We start from the raw sequence: 15,597 nt of genomic DNA on the forward strand, positions 1-15,597 counted from the left end.
GTTCTTAAATGTTAAATGTAATAGGCAATTAAGCAATTCACCATGCTGGGAGAAAAAAATCTAAATATGACCTTTTCTTATTAAAAAGATAAACAACTGCAAAAGTAAAATAAATAAAACACTGGACATCTTAGAAATATAGAACTCTACATATAAATAATCTTTAAAATTGGTTAATGCTATTTATTATTGTAGTTTACAAGTCATATATTTTAAACTTACAATATTTTGCCATGTGTAATGCACACTTTTTGCCCAAATTTTTGAGGGAAAAATAAGGATGCATATTATACATGGGTATAATAATTACATACAATGGGTACAATAATCCTGTGTATAATGTGCACAAAAATGTGGGTACACATTATATGTGGCAAAATATGGTAATATGTCCCTTGATTTATTCTCCTAAGAACTTAGGTTCTGATCATAAATAGCAGAGCTAAGAAAATATGAAATTAACAATGAAGGCCAACATTATACCTTATTGGTGAAACAATCCTATGTCAAAAGTAAAGAGCTGTAATATTTTTCCTTTCTGAATCTCTTAATGAAGATACTCATTCATTGCATGTCCTTCCCCAGGCAGACTTTGTGCACACTGGGAGTAAGAGAAATGGCCCATTTCCCACACTATTTATACCCTAAAATATGTACATACATAAATGTATTTTATATATGCATATGTATCGTTCCATATATATACACATACATATATATGAAAGAAGTTAAACTTCTCTATACAAGTTCTTCCACTATTGTTTTAAATATTTTTTCCTTTATTGCTTGTCCCTCAATACCATGTTTTTATTTTTTTTTTTACTAATAAGGTCATAGTCTTAAATGTATTTATTTCTAAAATGTACACAATTGCTTTTTCCTAAGAGATTGGAACAATAAAATGACAAGGAGAGGTTCATAAAAGTATCTCTTATTCTGTCAGACAGAACATAGCCAACTATCAATTTATGATTACTAAAACTCTCACTATAAAATATTAACCTGCCCCAAACTTAGATGGAATTTCTTTAAAAAAAGATAAAATGTATTACTGTGCTTTTCAGAGATCTCAAGGGCCGAAGAGATCTTCAAAGACCCATTCCTCTTTCTCTGCAAAATTTATACTGCTCTTTCAAAAAAATTTCTCAGAAAATAACACAATCCTCCAGGCAAACATTTATGAAATACGATGTTTTCAAAAAATGTGATGCTTAAAACTCTCCTAACCCATTAAATAATTTCTGAGTAGGTTTATGAAACTTATATTCATTCAATAAATATTTATGGAGCCCTTACTATGTGATAGATAAGGTGCTAAGAATTTACTTACAGAGCCTATAATTCAGATATGTGAAAAATACACTCTGAAGGGAATAAGCAGAAATGAAAGAAAAATACTGTCTCCCTAATGGTACCAATACATATATATCTATTAAGAGCTTGGATCTTAGAGCCAAACAAATGTGAGTTCCAATGGCAACTTTATCAATTTATAGCTGTCAGCTCCTGTGCAAATTATCTTCTCTAAGCCCTAGTTCTCCCATTTGTAAAAATGGGGATAATTATAAATACCTTTGCCATTAGGGTTGTTGTGAAGTTCAGATACCAACTGCTAAATTGAGTAACTGGCTTGTGTAAGTACTCAACAAATGCTGGCTGTGATCGTCACCATTACTACCCATCGTTACCACCACCACCATCACCACCACCACCACCACCAACATATGCTCTTTAAATAACATGCATTTTATTTCTGAAGTTATTTTGCAAACAAGAGAAGAATCCGTAAATCTCAATGGTCAAATCCAGAACAATCCATAACAGTACCTTTGTGCAAAGGGCTTCAGCTTCAGCTGTTCTTCCTGCGTCGGCCAGACCAGTGACAGCTTGGGACAGAGACCACTTTTCAAGAGATTCACGGTAACTTCCAAGGAATTCTTTGTCTTTAACTATAAACATAAGATGTCAATGTCACTTTTTTCTGCAATTTATGTGTTCTCAGAGGAGTAACTGGATGCTAATAAGTATCACAATAAGACCTACACATATACAACTTTTAAAACTTACATATGGAATAACAGATTATTCTATCATGAGGCAGGTTTCTGAAGTTTCATGGTAGGAATGTCTGTGATTAAATTGTTTTAAGATTAAATACTTGTGACATATTAAAAATCACTGTATTCATAAAGTAAAAATAGTTCACTGAAAAATTAAAGATTTATTGAAATAACTGACATACAATAAACTACACATATTCAAACTGTACAACTTCATGAGTTTTGACATAAGTATACGTTTGTGAACCATCACCACTATCAAGACAATGAATATCATCACAAAAGTCTCCACCTGCCCTTTTGTAATCACTTTTGTCTTCAACTTGCACCCCCTCCTTTTACCCTTTGTCTCTAAGCAACTACTAATCATTTTTAGTCAAAATAGATCAATTTGCATTTTTTTAAATTTCTTATAATGATATCATAAAATATAAACTCTTTGTCTTGCACCTTTCACAATTGTTAACATGGTAAATGTTGATTTTTCTGTTTTCTATTTCATTGAGCTCTACTCTTCATTATTTCTTCTTGTCTTCTTACTTTGGGTTTAATTTCCTCTTCCTTTTTCTAGTTCCCTAAGGTATATACGCAAGGTCACTGACTAGAATGCCTTTCTTATTTTTCAATGTATACATTTAATTTTAAAAGCAGTGCTTTAGTTGGACTGTAGAATTTTGATATTTATTTTCATTCAAGTTCAAAATGTTTTCTAATTTCTCTTGATTTATTCTTTAATCTGGATTATTTAATAGAACTATAGTATTCAGTTTCCTAATATTTGGGAGCTTTTCAGGTATTTTCCTGTTACTGCTATCTAACTTTATTCTGTTATATTAAGATAACATAATACTTTGTATGACCTGAATCCTTTTCAATTTATTGAGACTTGTTTTATGAATCATAATATGATGCATTTGGGTAAATGTTTTATGTACACTTGACAACAATATGCATTCTACTGTGGTTAGAAGTGTCCTACCAATGCTGATTGGGTCAAATTAGTTAACAGTGTTGTTTAAGTCTTTATTAAATATTTACCGATTATTCTGTCCAATCGTTCTCTCAATTATTGAAAAAAAAGTATTGAAACCTCTAACTATAATTGTGGATTTTCCTATCTCTCCTTTCAGTTTTATCTCTAAGTTTCTGTTCCACGCATTTTTTCCCCCAAAATTCTTCATGTTTTCCACTTTTTTACTGTGAAATACAATGTACATTTGATGTCTTTTAAAGCTCTGTTAATCAGTGCCTAAATGTTTATTACAGGCATACCTCAGATTATTATGGGTTTGGTTACAAACTACTGCAAAAGTGAGTCACATGAATTTTCTGGTTTCCCAGTAAACATAAAAGTTATGTTTATATTATATTGCATATTAGGTGTACAATAGCACTGTGTATGAAAAAACAACGTATATACCTTAATTTAAAAGTACTTTATTGCTAAAACTGCTTATCAGCTTCTGAGCCTTCAGTGAGTTGTAATTTTTTGCTTTTACCTATCAATATCTTGTCTTGATATTAATGGCTATTGACTGATCAGGATGGTGGCAGCTAAAGGTTAGGGTAGCTGTGGCAATTTCTTAAAATAAGACAACAATAAAGTTTGTCAAATCAATTTTTTCCTTTCACTTGAATACTTAGAGGTCATTGCAGGATTATTAATAGCTTAATTTCAATATTGTTGTGTGTCAGGGAATAGAGAGGTCCAAAGAAAGGGAGAGGGGTCCAAAGAAAGGGAGAGAGATGGGGAAATGGAAGGTCAGCGGAGCAGTCAGCAAACACATACTTATTGATTAAGTTTGCCATCTTATATGGGTGTGGCTGGTGGTGTCCCAAAACAATTACAATAGTAGTATCAAAGATCATTGATCACAGATTACCATATCATATTCAGTAATAATGAAATATTGCAAGAATTACCAAAATGTGAGAGACATGAAGTGAGTAAATGCTGTTGAAAATGGTGCAGAAAGACTTGCTGAACACAGGGTTGTCTTGAGCCTTCCATTTGTAAAGAATGAAATATATGTATGTGCAAAGTGCTATTAAGCAAAGTGCAATAAAATGGTAGGCCCATATTATGTCCTCTTGATGAACTGATTCCATGGTAAAATGACTCTCCTTATCACTGCAATATTCTTTGTTCTGAATTCTAGTATGTCTGAAATTAACATGGGCCCTCTAGCATTCTTTTGATTACTCTTGGCAAGGTGTATGTATCTTTTTCCATCCTTATATTTTTTTAGGCTCAATTTATATTTATATTCAAATACAGATTTATATTTTGTCTATGTTTCTTTTCAGCAGTAGTTGGCTCTTGCTTTTTTATCCAATCTGACAATCCTTGCCTTTTGAATAGGATACTTAGACCATTTATATTTAATTTGATTAATATGCCTAGGTTTAACTCTAATATGTTATTATTGTTTTACAATTTGCTTTATCTACTCTTTGTTCCCTTTTTCTCCTCTTTTTGGGTAACTTTTTATGATTCCAGTGTATCTACTTTGGTGGTTTATTAGCTATAGCTCTATTTTTTTAGTGTCTATTTTAAGGTTTACAGTATTCATCTTTTACCTGTTACAGTCTACCTTTAAGTAATATAACTCTACTTCACTTACAGTACAAAAATTTTACAACAAAATACTTCTATTTCCCCTCCTGGCTTTTGTGCTATTGTTGCCATACATGCTTTAAACAGTTCATTACACTTTAAAGAGATTTTCATCATGTGTCACTTGTGGATTTGTTTCTACTGACAGATTTTTCTCATTACGGGTAGTACTTTTCTGCTTCTTAGCATACCTATTCAATTTTAACTGGATACCAGATATTGTGAATTTTATTTTGTTAAATGCCAGATATTTTTGTATTCCTATAATGTTCTTGAGTTTTGTCCTATAAGCAGTTCAGCTTCTTAAAAATGGTTTGATCTTTCCCAGGCTTGTTTTTAAGCTTTGTTAGATGAGACCATAACAGCCTTTAGTGTAGAGCTAATTGTTTTCACTAGCTTTTGGCAGTATTCTTCTGAGTCTTTTATCCTGCATTTATCATTATAAAATGCTTTTAAAAACTTACTTGAAGCAGAAACAGCAGATAACAGTGCCAAGTATAAATCCATCCTCTTTGGCTGAGTGTTGTTCACTAGAGCAAGCTTATCATCAGCATAACAGGCTGCCATTAGTCCAGCCCAGACAGCAGGATCATCTAAACACAGGAAGTATAGTTAAAAGGCTTGTTAATATTGCTGAAAAGCTACCAAAAATGAGAATTTATAAACACATGAAAAAATTATTTGTATCTAGAAAAATTCCATTTTCATAAACAAAACTAAATATACTTGTTTTCAGAAGACACATTACTATATTCATCCTTCAAGATTTGCCATTTTTGTCAAACATATCAAATCATGAGAAAAAATCCTATTAAGCTTTTCTTCCACAGCTGGTTAGTTCAGTTGCCTAGACTACTATGCTACTGTGGAAAGGTCAATTATATTCACTTTCATTGGACACCAAGGACAAGTCTCAAAGAGGCACTCATGCTCTCAGTACATGTTTCAAAGGCTCAGTCTCAGGGAAAGCAAGATTATACAATTTCTTAGTTCTTAAGAAAAGTTTGAGCCAAAGGAAAAGCTCAAGACAACTTCATTTTACCTATATTCTAACAGCCAGGCATGAAAGTCACTTTCTCATTCCAAATGAAGCTATTATATTATATATCTTTTCAATCATCTGATCTTTCCTTCCTTCCTTCACACCTTGATAGAAGCTTCAGAGGAAGGGATGCGGAGGTGGGGGAGTAGAGGCGAGACCAATAGAGTGGGTTGAGGAGGTAATAATAGAGGTTACAAATATAGACTCCTCTTTTTAAGAAAGGTAGCTGCGAAAAAGAAGCTGGAAGAGGACTTGGAACTTAGGTTTTTAAAATCTGTTTGGTCTTTTATTTTATAGAGAATATTTTGCAGTTCACTTCAATGGTTAATATTTTAGTCCTGATACCCTTGAAAAACAAGTAGATAATTTTAAAGTTCCACAAGGGGGTGCTAGTTAACAAAAAGTCATTTAAGCATTCATTTTTAGCTTTAGTTTTATATTTTTTCTTACCTAACTGCCCTATCCAGTATGTCTCCTATCAAAAGCCTGAAATCTGTATCTATTTCATTTATAGATGAACAGTAGTACTACTAATAGTACAAGAATCATTGAAATCTTATGATCAAACACTTTTATAAAAAATTATATATCTTCATATTACAAAATAATTTCTACCCCAGATGACTTCCTTATTTATAACATAAATTCCAGAATAAGGAAATGGGGGCCACTTCCTAAAATTTATGGTAAGATCTGACTACTGTATAATAAAAGGCATGTGACCTAGTATTAGCTCCAGGTTTTAGGTCTAATAACACTAATTAATTATGTGAAAGCTTTTCCTTTGGGATTTTTCTAAGGCAACTGAACTAGATGATGGTCCTCACGCTATCAGGTCTGAAGTACTATAATTCCAACTGAAGTGGACTCAATTTCTGAATACTTATTTACACCTAAGATTAGCTGAAAAACCCTTTTAGGGATCCTAGGGTATTCTGCTATTTAGGTATTGGTAGAAGAAATGAATATTAGCTACCAGATATTTCTTCTGTCACAATTAAAAAGAGTTGTGGTTTTCATTAACTCTTTTATAGATAATCAGCAACTCAAATTCCCTAGAAAAGTGATAATATAAATATTATACATAAAAAAATATAAACTGTAAACCTAAAACATTTTAAATATAATTTACTAAAAATACCTCTAATATCACAGAAACAGTAAATCTAGCAGAAATTTTATTTCCTTCCATTTAATTCTAAATTCTTGGGATTATATTTAAATTTCTGAAAAGATCCTTTGGAGTATTATCTATCAAAACTGTACTTTGTTCAAGTAAAGATCTACAAGGACTAGGTATAGAGCTACTACATATAACTACAATTATATTCACTTTCATTGGACTCCAAGGACAAATCTCAAGCAGGTACTCATCTTTATCCCTTGATCCCTGTTTTAAGCATCCTGTATGATGACTTTGCTTTCTTGAGTATGTATTTCTCCAGATAATATAGGAAAATCAGAAAACTTCATTAGAGAGAACCTTATTTGGGCAATCTTATCTTTCTAAAGTTTATGCCTCTTAATCAAAGGCTAACAGATCTTCTATAACTGTGGATCACAATAAGAATTGTTCAGACTAATCCTATCTCATACTTGCTTGAAAACTCCTCCAAAAATCAGAAGCATATCCAATGTGTAATAGACTCAAATGTTTAGGGTCTCTTTTCATTCTGATTATTTGGAAAATGAAAGAAATAATAAACAACACATATTGGTCTGTTTATTTGTCTTATAAAACATTCTCTGATATGTTAGATATTTTCAGTTTAGTTGAGATCTTTACAACTTATTGTGAAGATAACACTGAACCTGTTCTTTGAATAATTTGTTTCCCAACAGTCCCCATCCAAAAGCAAAAGCATTCTGACCTAACAACTGTTTGTGGAGGTCTGGGGGAATAAATTATTTAATGCTGTATTTCATATTAAAAATAACATTATGTAAAAATATATCTCATAACCCTACACTGCTAGACACTCTAGCCTTCTAGTGGTAGCAGAAGCATACTGATGCAGGCCATATGCAGTTCCTCAGTACCTTTTGTGATGAATGACATATATATGACACACCTGGTTAGAATGAGGAAAAGCTAGTGCATGTGAGGCCAACACTGATATTTCTAACCACAGAAGATGTATTTCCAATCTTCAAGGAGCTAACTACACATAAAATTAACTAAATATGTTCATTAAATAGTTTAGTAGCTATAGGTAAACCTTATTAAAGCCTAATTGCAAATGAAAGTAAACCTACTTCTTGAAAATATATTAATTCAGATTACCTTAATAACAGGTAATAAATTATCTTTAAGCAGATATTCCTTCGGGCCTGCTTTAATAATTGATTGCCTCAATTATCACTAGACAAATGTAGATAATCAAATATTTATATGCAAATTTTTCAAATATTTTCTTAAAATTCCCTTGACTTGTTTCATAAAAATACAATCTTTGCTCCTATAAATCACAAATGAAAGATGAATAGAATCCTAATTAATGAAATAAATTACATTACACTCACCTGGAGAAAGGAGTGCTGCCTTCTGAATGGTCTTTAAGGCAGTATTTTTTTCATCTTCTGCTGAACTGCTTCCCAAGGCCAACTGATTTACTGCAGTGTACAGTAATGCCTTCTACGTAGGAAAAAGGAAGGGTGTTAACCAGTTCTCCTGATAGCCCCCTGACTTTCAAAGTAGCTAAAAGTATGACTTTATTGGATATGATGTGACCCCTAAGCCTAGGAAGAATTATTTCATTAATAATATTATTTATCAAGCAGAACATTTCTTTTACTGGTGCAAACTAACCTTTCCATGATTTGAATCCAGAATATGAGCCACATTTCCTGCTACAGCACCTCCCTATAATAGAAAAGAACTGATTATTTAAATAAATGCATAAACTCTCACAAAATAATAAAAACTAAGACTGATAAAATCTCCATTAAATCATTTGAAAGGTTTGGTTTTATCACATTCACAACTTCTATACTCCTTAAGTATCAACTTATTACTTTTGCTTTAAAAGACCAGTTTAATATTTTTATAAAAAGAATGTGTTTTTACTATAACCATATCAACTCTGTCCAGTAAAGATTTAAAAGTTACATGATTTTACAGTGATACCAAACAAATGCACATATTTTCTAACAATATAAAAGACTGTGAAAAAAAGACTGAAAGAGAAAAAGAGAGCACTGGCAAGAGACCACAAAACCTATAATAAGATAAATTAACATAATTTCTGCACAAAAGTATACTATTTTAAAAACTTCCTTAATCCCTAGTAAAATGAATAAAATTCAGGACCATGAAGATCATCACTGCTTTAATAATCAACTCAATACTAAAATGAGAAGAACAAATGCAAAATAGTTTTCATAAAGTTGATTTGAAATACTTCTTTTTTAAAAATTCAGTTAGATGTTTCATCTGGAAAAAGAAATAAGAATGATTTCATTTTAAATTAGAAGTATACTACTGCCTTCATTTTATATCAGAAGTGTGTAAGGGTACCAGATATGTTTACAAAACTGTTAATGAGCATACAAAGAATGCTAAAAATGAACTTTTTAAAATGTCAATATAAAACAGATAGAAGATGGATTAAAAAGAAGAAAGACAACACAGCAGAGTAGAAGGAGGACTCAGGATTTAGAAGTGGGATAACTTATTTTCAAAACCACTAGCTGTGATTTTGCACAAATTATTTAATCTCTATATCTGGTATCCTCCTCCATAAAATGGCCATTAATTGCGCCTACTTCATATGTTGGGATCAAATGACAAAATATATATAAAAATGCTCCTTTGCTACTCAAAGTGTGGTCTATACACCAGCTGTATCAACAGTTCCTAAGAAGTTGTCAGGAATGCAGATTATCAGGCTCCATCCCATACCTAATGAATTAGAATATGAATTTTAACAAGACCATCAGGTGATTTTATTTGCATATTAAAGCTTGAAAACCTCTGAGATAAGATAGAAAACACATGTATGCTTCAAAGCATTGAATAACTGTCAAGATATTAAAGACTTACCAGGTCAAAACTAAAAGTTAACACTGGAATCCAGAGAGATAAGCAAGCAGGAAAGCCACTTCTGCCATCTGCAGATTCTAACAAATTTGAATTTTCATTCTGAAGGATTCATGGGTCAGAAATCAAAGTCCAGGGCTCACATAAAAAGGGGGAGTTATACAGGATATGTATATCAAAATAAGTTGAGATGCCAAGGTCTATACCCTCAGGTTAAAGGTGAATCAGAAGTAAACCAGGTTTCAAATCACCTTGAAACCCATGCACAAAGCAGCCTGTTTGGTCCTGAAACCTCAAGCTCTAAACCTTATTTAAGGTGGCAAATTGGTGGAGCTCCAAGCACCTGGCAAAAATAAGTACAATTTCTACTTATAGAAAGGTACCTTAAACTTAGGCTGCAAATTACTTCCACAAATAATTTTCAACTATATGCACTCAGATAAGCAAAGAAACAAAGCCATCATGTACAAAAGCAAGTGGGAATAGCAAACAAAAACAGGCCCACAGACTTCAGATATTGGAACTTCCAGATATAGTATAAGTGTTCAAAGCATACTTACTACTATCATTATGTTTACCAACCAATTAAGTAAGCAATGAAAGCTCATATTAACCATAGATGTGAAAAAATACTTTCTAGACTCCTGAAAATATCTTTTATGAACTAAAATACAGTATGTAATCCCCTGTAGAGAACATTCATGATTCCATGTTTAGATTTACATTTTTAAACATTAGTAGTGTTCTAGTTCTTATTTTATCTTTAAGGGGCTTTTAAATAAAATTATCTTTTGGGATTCAAAAGTATAATAGCTAATGCTTATTAAATGGCAACACTGCAAGCACAACCTCATCACATAGCTATTAACATAATCTGTATGTGTTCAAAAGAGTCCACATAATTCTTTGCGTTATCCATAACACACAAAGCAATAGAAGAGTACATGGAAGAAACTCAATGTAATACTTACTGAAAGACTAATGGAAAATTTGGTTAAATAGCAGAACACCCTTTCTGTATTAGTTAATTTTTTTGGAATGATAATGCTAATACTTTAAAATTATACTATTTACCACATCACAAGTTATTTGATTTTTTTGCCAGATTTTGAACATTACTGACCTTTGCATTTCGTTGAGCATGCTGAGCAACCACTCGGGACAACAGAGACCAAAGAGCAGGATCAGCTGGGTTACTACAGGGATCGTCAAAAGCAGAGAGCTGAGAGGTGGGAGTTACTTTAACCATAAAAAGTGTAAGCAACTAACATTTTATTTAGCACTGAAGTTTAAAATCCTTTTTACATCTAAAACAAGTTCATATAACTGTCCATGTATGGTTTAAAGTATCTTAATGTTTAGAAAACATATTTTATATCTCTTTTATACACCAACAGTCCTTACAAAAATAAAAAAAATCAGCAATATGATTACAAAGCCATGAGATCTCATTAAGAAAGGTTAATGTAGTGTGCTTTGTGCAAAGAAAACACAAAGAGATGAGAACTACGAAAGGAACACAAACTACTGACATAACACTTTACTGCTGAAAATAAATAACCACTGCTGCTAGTAACAAGTTTTCTATTTTCCAAACTTTGAATACATTCATAAGTGCTTATGTGGTCAAAATCTTCCTAGAACTATCAAAATGGACAGTATCAGATAAACTCACATTACAAACTGGAAAATTAGTAAGGGCTTTCATACTAAAACAAAGTTTGGAAGGGCAAAATTTCTGTTCTCTCTTTTTTTTAAAGATTTTATTTATTTTTAGAGAGAATGGGGAAAAGAGGGAGAAATAGAGGGAGAGAAACACATGGATCAGTTGCCTCTTGCACATCCCCAACCTGGGAGCAGGCTTACAATCCAGGCATGTGCCCTGACTGGGAGCTGAACTGGCGACCTTTGGCTTTGTAGGATCACACGCAACCAACTGAGCCACACCAGTCATGGCTGTTCTCTACCCCTATTAACTGAATTTGTTAAAAGAAAATCTTTATGAGTGAAATAATATGTTCAGTCAGCTGATTTTATGGACAATTTCATAAAACCACATTTCAGTTTCCAAATGTATATGCTCACCACTTCATTTCTATTCCTAATAACTTCCAAATGTTAAAGACCACCTCATCAAGTATAATTAGACCCTGAGCTCACAAACGCAGAATTTACCTGTGAACAGCTTTAGAGACTTGTCTCTGCACGGCCACGCTGCGGCCTTGCAGCGCATAAATCGCTGAAGTAAGAAGGCACCTCTGGTAATCACTGTCTTTCCGTTTGACATGCTTCACTAACTCGTTAAGTGCTGCTTTTGACAGCGTAGCATCCTGCATTGCCAATCCCAGAGCACACAGGGCTTGAAGGCTCTCTGTGGTTGGTTCCTTTAAGATAGAACTGTAAATACATTTTTAATTGCCAATTAGCATGAATACAATAGTCTGTAACTATTAAAACATATTTAACATTTCGTAGAAAAAGCAATTTACTTAATGATTCACCAAATTAAGTCTAGCTTTAAGATAAATATAAGAACAAATTGCTTGGCTTCTTGGGACAGCAATTTCCCTGAATATCTGAAGCATTTAAAAGTATCAGTGGCCTTTCACAGAGCAGCAAAAGACAAATTCCTTTTCCAGTCATACATCTAAGTTTTACAAACAAACTTAGTATTTTTAATAGTGATTATGAATGTTGTACCATAACAGAAGAACTTCCAAAAATTTCTTAAATAGTTTATTAAAATAGTAATTTTTAAAACATTACAAAATACCATATATTTACCACTGTGTCTTTTTACTGTTTTCTGCAAGGGGGAAGCAAAACGCTTAGAATTTAATTTTGAAAAACAGGTACAAAATCATGAATTTTCATGGGCAGTTCTGGAATTAACCGCTTACTTAGAGCATCCATAGTAACTCTTTTTACAATAAGCGTTAAGAGATTTAAAAGTCCAAATATGAAAGAACATCAATTTCTACCAACACAAATAACCACACTGTATATTGGTACAACTAAAAAAGCACACAGTAAAGCATAAATTCCAACACTGACAGCAAAAGACGAAATTCTTATTTGTACCTTGGTTCAAAAGGAAAAAAAAAATCCTATCTATTCTAATCCTTACTAATATACAAAATTCTAAATTATTACTGAAATAACTATATCCCACTAAGCTACATATGCTGAATACTCGGTAACTGCATGTTGTCTTGCACCGCGTTCTAATGACTTTACATGCAGTTATTCAACCTAATAAATTCTATGACGTTGGTAACCAGATGTTTTCCCCTTATATATTGAACTTATACTCATTCTCCTTAAACAAGCATGTAGGAAATTGCTTAGTTTCCAACATATGAATGCCAAACAAGATCATTAAAGAATTGGCAGCTGAATTTTTAGTAGAAATGAAGTTACATGCCAAGGGACAGGGAGGGAAAAGGTGGGAGGGTTAAGTTTGAAAGATGACAGGGGGAGAATCAAAAACAAAGAAACATAAATCAGATACACTACTTAGCTCCTGACCCAACAACATATAACAAGGAGGTAAAAGTTTTTTCCTTCTTTGAAGAGGAAAAGGATAAAATTGTATTCTATTATTTTTCTCTACTTTCACCAATGTTCAAAATGATTTTGGTTACTGTTTTAACCCAAAATTCATGTAATTGTGTCTAATATATTCATATCTAAGATTCTTGTCCCAAAGTCATTTGCAAATCTGGGTTCTCTGAACATGTTATATATAGGAGGGTGGCAATTTGGAGATACAGAGAGGTAATTTTTGGTGTTCACAATGACTGAGGAGTGTTATTAGCATGTAACGGATGGGGGACAGAGGTGTAATTTTCCTGCAGTGGGGAGACAACTCTGTACAATGAGGATTGGTGCCACTGAAAATGCCAATAAAGCACTCATTGAGAACCACTGCCCAATACCATATGTTAATCATTTACTGCTTTTGAAGAAACTGAGACCAACATTCTAAAAACAAAGTTCCTTAAGTCAAAAAATACCATATAAATAACCATATATATCATATGCTATTATTTTTAACTTATGCCAAAAATATAGAAATAGCTGCAAGTTAGATTGGTAACATTTTTTTAATTGTATTGGTAGCATTTTTTTTTTAAAGACTTCTCTTTGAAAGAACTTTATCATGTTAACCTGAAAAGGTAAAAGGAAAAAATCTCTTTAGGAACACAGAAGGCCAAAAACACGCAGTTACAACTACTTTCATTAAAATGTTAAGATCCTACTAGATTAGGTGATCCATTACTCTTTTTAAAAATAAATAAAACACAGTGTACAGGATGCTTCTGAAGGACTAGAAAGATCCAGGACTAATTAAGCCATGATTTTTAGTTCCACCTGTGACTGTCAGTTCACAACTAGGTGGGTCCAATCCCTTTTCTTCATCAAAAAGTTCTTAAAACATTAGGGTCTTCATTTTACATTGCTCCAATTTGAACCCCACATTTAAGCAATTAGTCATATTAAGCAATGATGTCAACTATACATACCATTTAAATAGCAATGTCTTGGCTATGTCCATTTTTCCTTGTTTATACTCCGTTATTGCCAGAGCTGTCAAGATATGGGCTTTGTCTTGCTCTGATTCAACAATAGACAAAGCTTTCTCGTAGGCTGTTATATACGGTTAGAAACAAACAAACAAAAAAAAACAACAATACATAAGCAATCCTGACTGACAAACTATGGGATTTTTCCTTTCCTAATTCTATTTTTCAAAAAAGATTTAACTAAAATATTACCTTATTGTTCCCTTGATTTCAAGTAGATGAAATAAAATTTTATAATAATCTGATTTGGTTTGGCCGTTCCCAGTGATTATGGAGATATCATTAGGGTTATTATGTGATGTTCCCTAATTTCTACCTTCAGAATCTGGAGAGAGGTAGGTCTCAGTCACTATCTTCAAAACAAGTGGAGGCTGGCAGCCACTGAGACAGCACCAAAATTCTCGTGTGCAGAACAACTCCATCCTTTCACTGAGCTACACACACAGAGGCTGGGCCTATGCATGTGAATATGCACTCAACTAGCACTTTTGCAGAAACCAAAATATACTATTACTAACAAAAGTTGAGGTCTTCATTTATCAAAAATTTACATGTAAGCATTGTGAAGCAGTAAAGACCTGTTTTCGAATGCTAGCTCATATGTCAACCATAAGTGATCTTGGGCTTAGTTTCCTCACATAAATAATGCAAATAAAACTCAACTCTTAACACTTCTATAAGGACTAGTAATCATAATAACCTACTAAATGACAAAACAGACAAAAAGTTACTAGTATTATTCCTGACTTCTAGTCAGATATTAACAAACATTGGAATCCTGACCCCTATTCTCAATATTACATCTTTCTATATGTAAAATCTTCATGATCAAATTCCTCACAGGCCTGGAAAAGTAAGATGCATCTTTCAGCTTCAAAAAACATACTCACCTTTGCTGCTCTCTTTATATAGACCCTTCATAAATAAAGCCAATGCAAAACCTATGATGTCTTCTAACTCTTCAAGGGGTGTTGACTTAAAAGCCTCGATAGCTTTATCATATTCACCAATGGAACTAAGAAACAAAACATAACTTACTTTTAATATAAAAAATAATTTTGGCTTACATCATCAAAATGTAAAGACATTATTACATCATGCTTCTTTCAATAACTTCAATGTATTAGAGTTAAAGCTGTAGAAAAGACTTAAAATAAAGCATATCACTTATTTCACATAGGATGTACTCTGGGATTTAGCTTCATACTTCGCTTCTTTTAAATAATGTGAAAATGACCAGTTTTGCTAAATTG

General features: G+C 32.6%; 1 protein-coding gene across 1 annotated transcript in view; it reads right to left on the reverse strand.

Moving 5' to 3' along the window:
- The window catches only part of SKIC3 (SKI3 subunit of superkiller complex), a 77,225-nt gene that overhangs the window by 13,223 nt on the left and 48,405 nt on the right, over positions 1-15,597 (reverse strand). The window contains exons 30-37 of the mRNA XM_054578609.1: positions 15,235-15,359; positions 14,285-14,408; positions 11,934-12,155; positions 10,882-10,954; positions 8,529-8,582; positions 8,243-8,354; positions 5,142-5,270; positions 1,828-1,949 (exon numbers count right to left, since the gene is read on the reverse strand). Coding sequence (XP_054434584.1) covers positions 1,828-1,949; positions 5,142-5,270; positions 8,243-8,354; positions 8,529-8,582; positions 10,882-10,954; positions 11,934-12,155; positions 14,285-14,408; positions 15,235-15,359 — 961 coding nt within the window. The remainder of the gene's footprint in view (positions 1-1,827; positions 1,950-5,141; positions 5,271-8,242; positions 8,355-8,528; positions 8,583-10,881; positions 10,955-11,933; positions 12,156-14,284; positions 14,409-15,234; positions 15,360-15,597) is intronic.

Source organism: Pteronotus mesoamericanus, unplaced genomic scaffold, assembly GCF_021234165.1.
Source record: "Pteronotus mesoamericanus isolate MK-2021 breed Mesoamerican mustached bat unplaced genomic scaffold, CSHL_Meso_final contig_50, whole genome shotgun sequence".
In the NCBI taxonomy this organism is placed as follows: domain Eukaryota; kingdom Metazoa; phylum Chordata; class Mammalia; order Chiroptera; family Mormoopidae; genus Pteronotus; species Pteronotus mesoamericanus.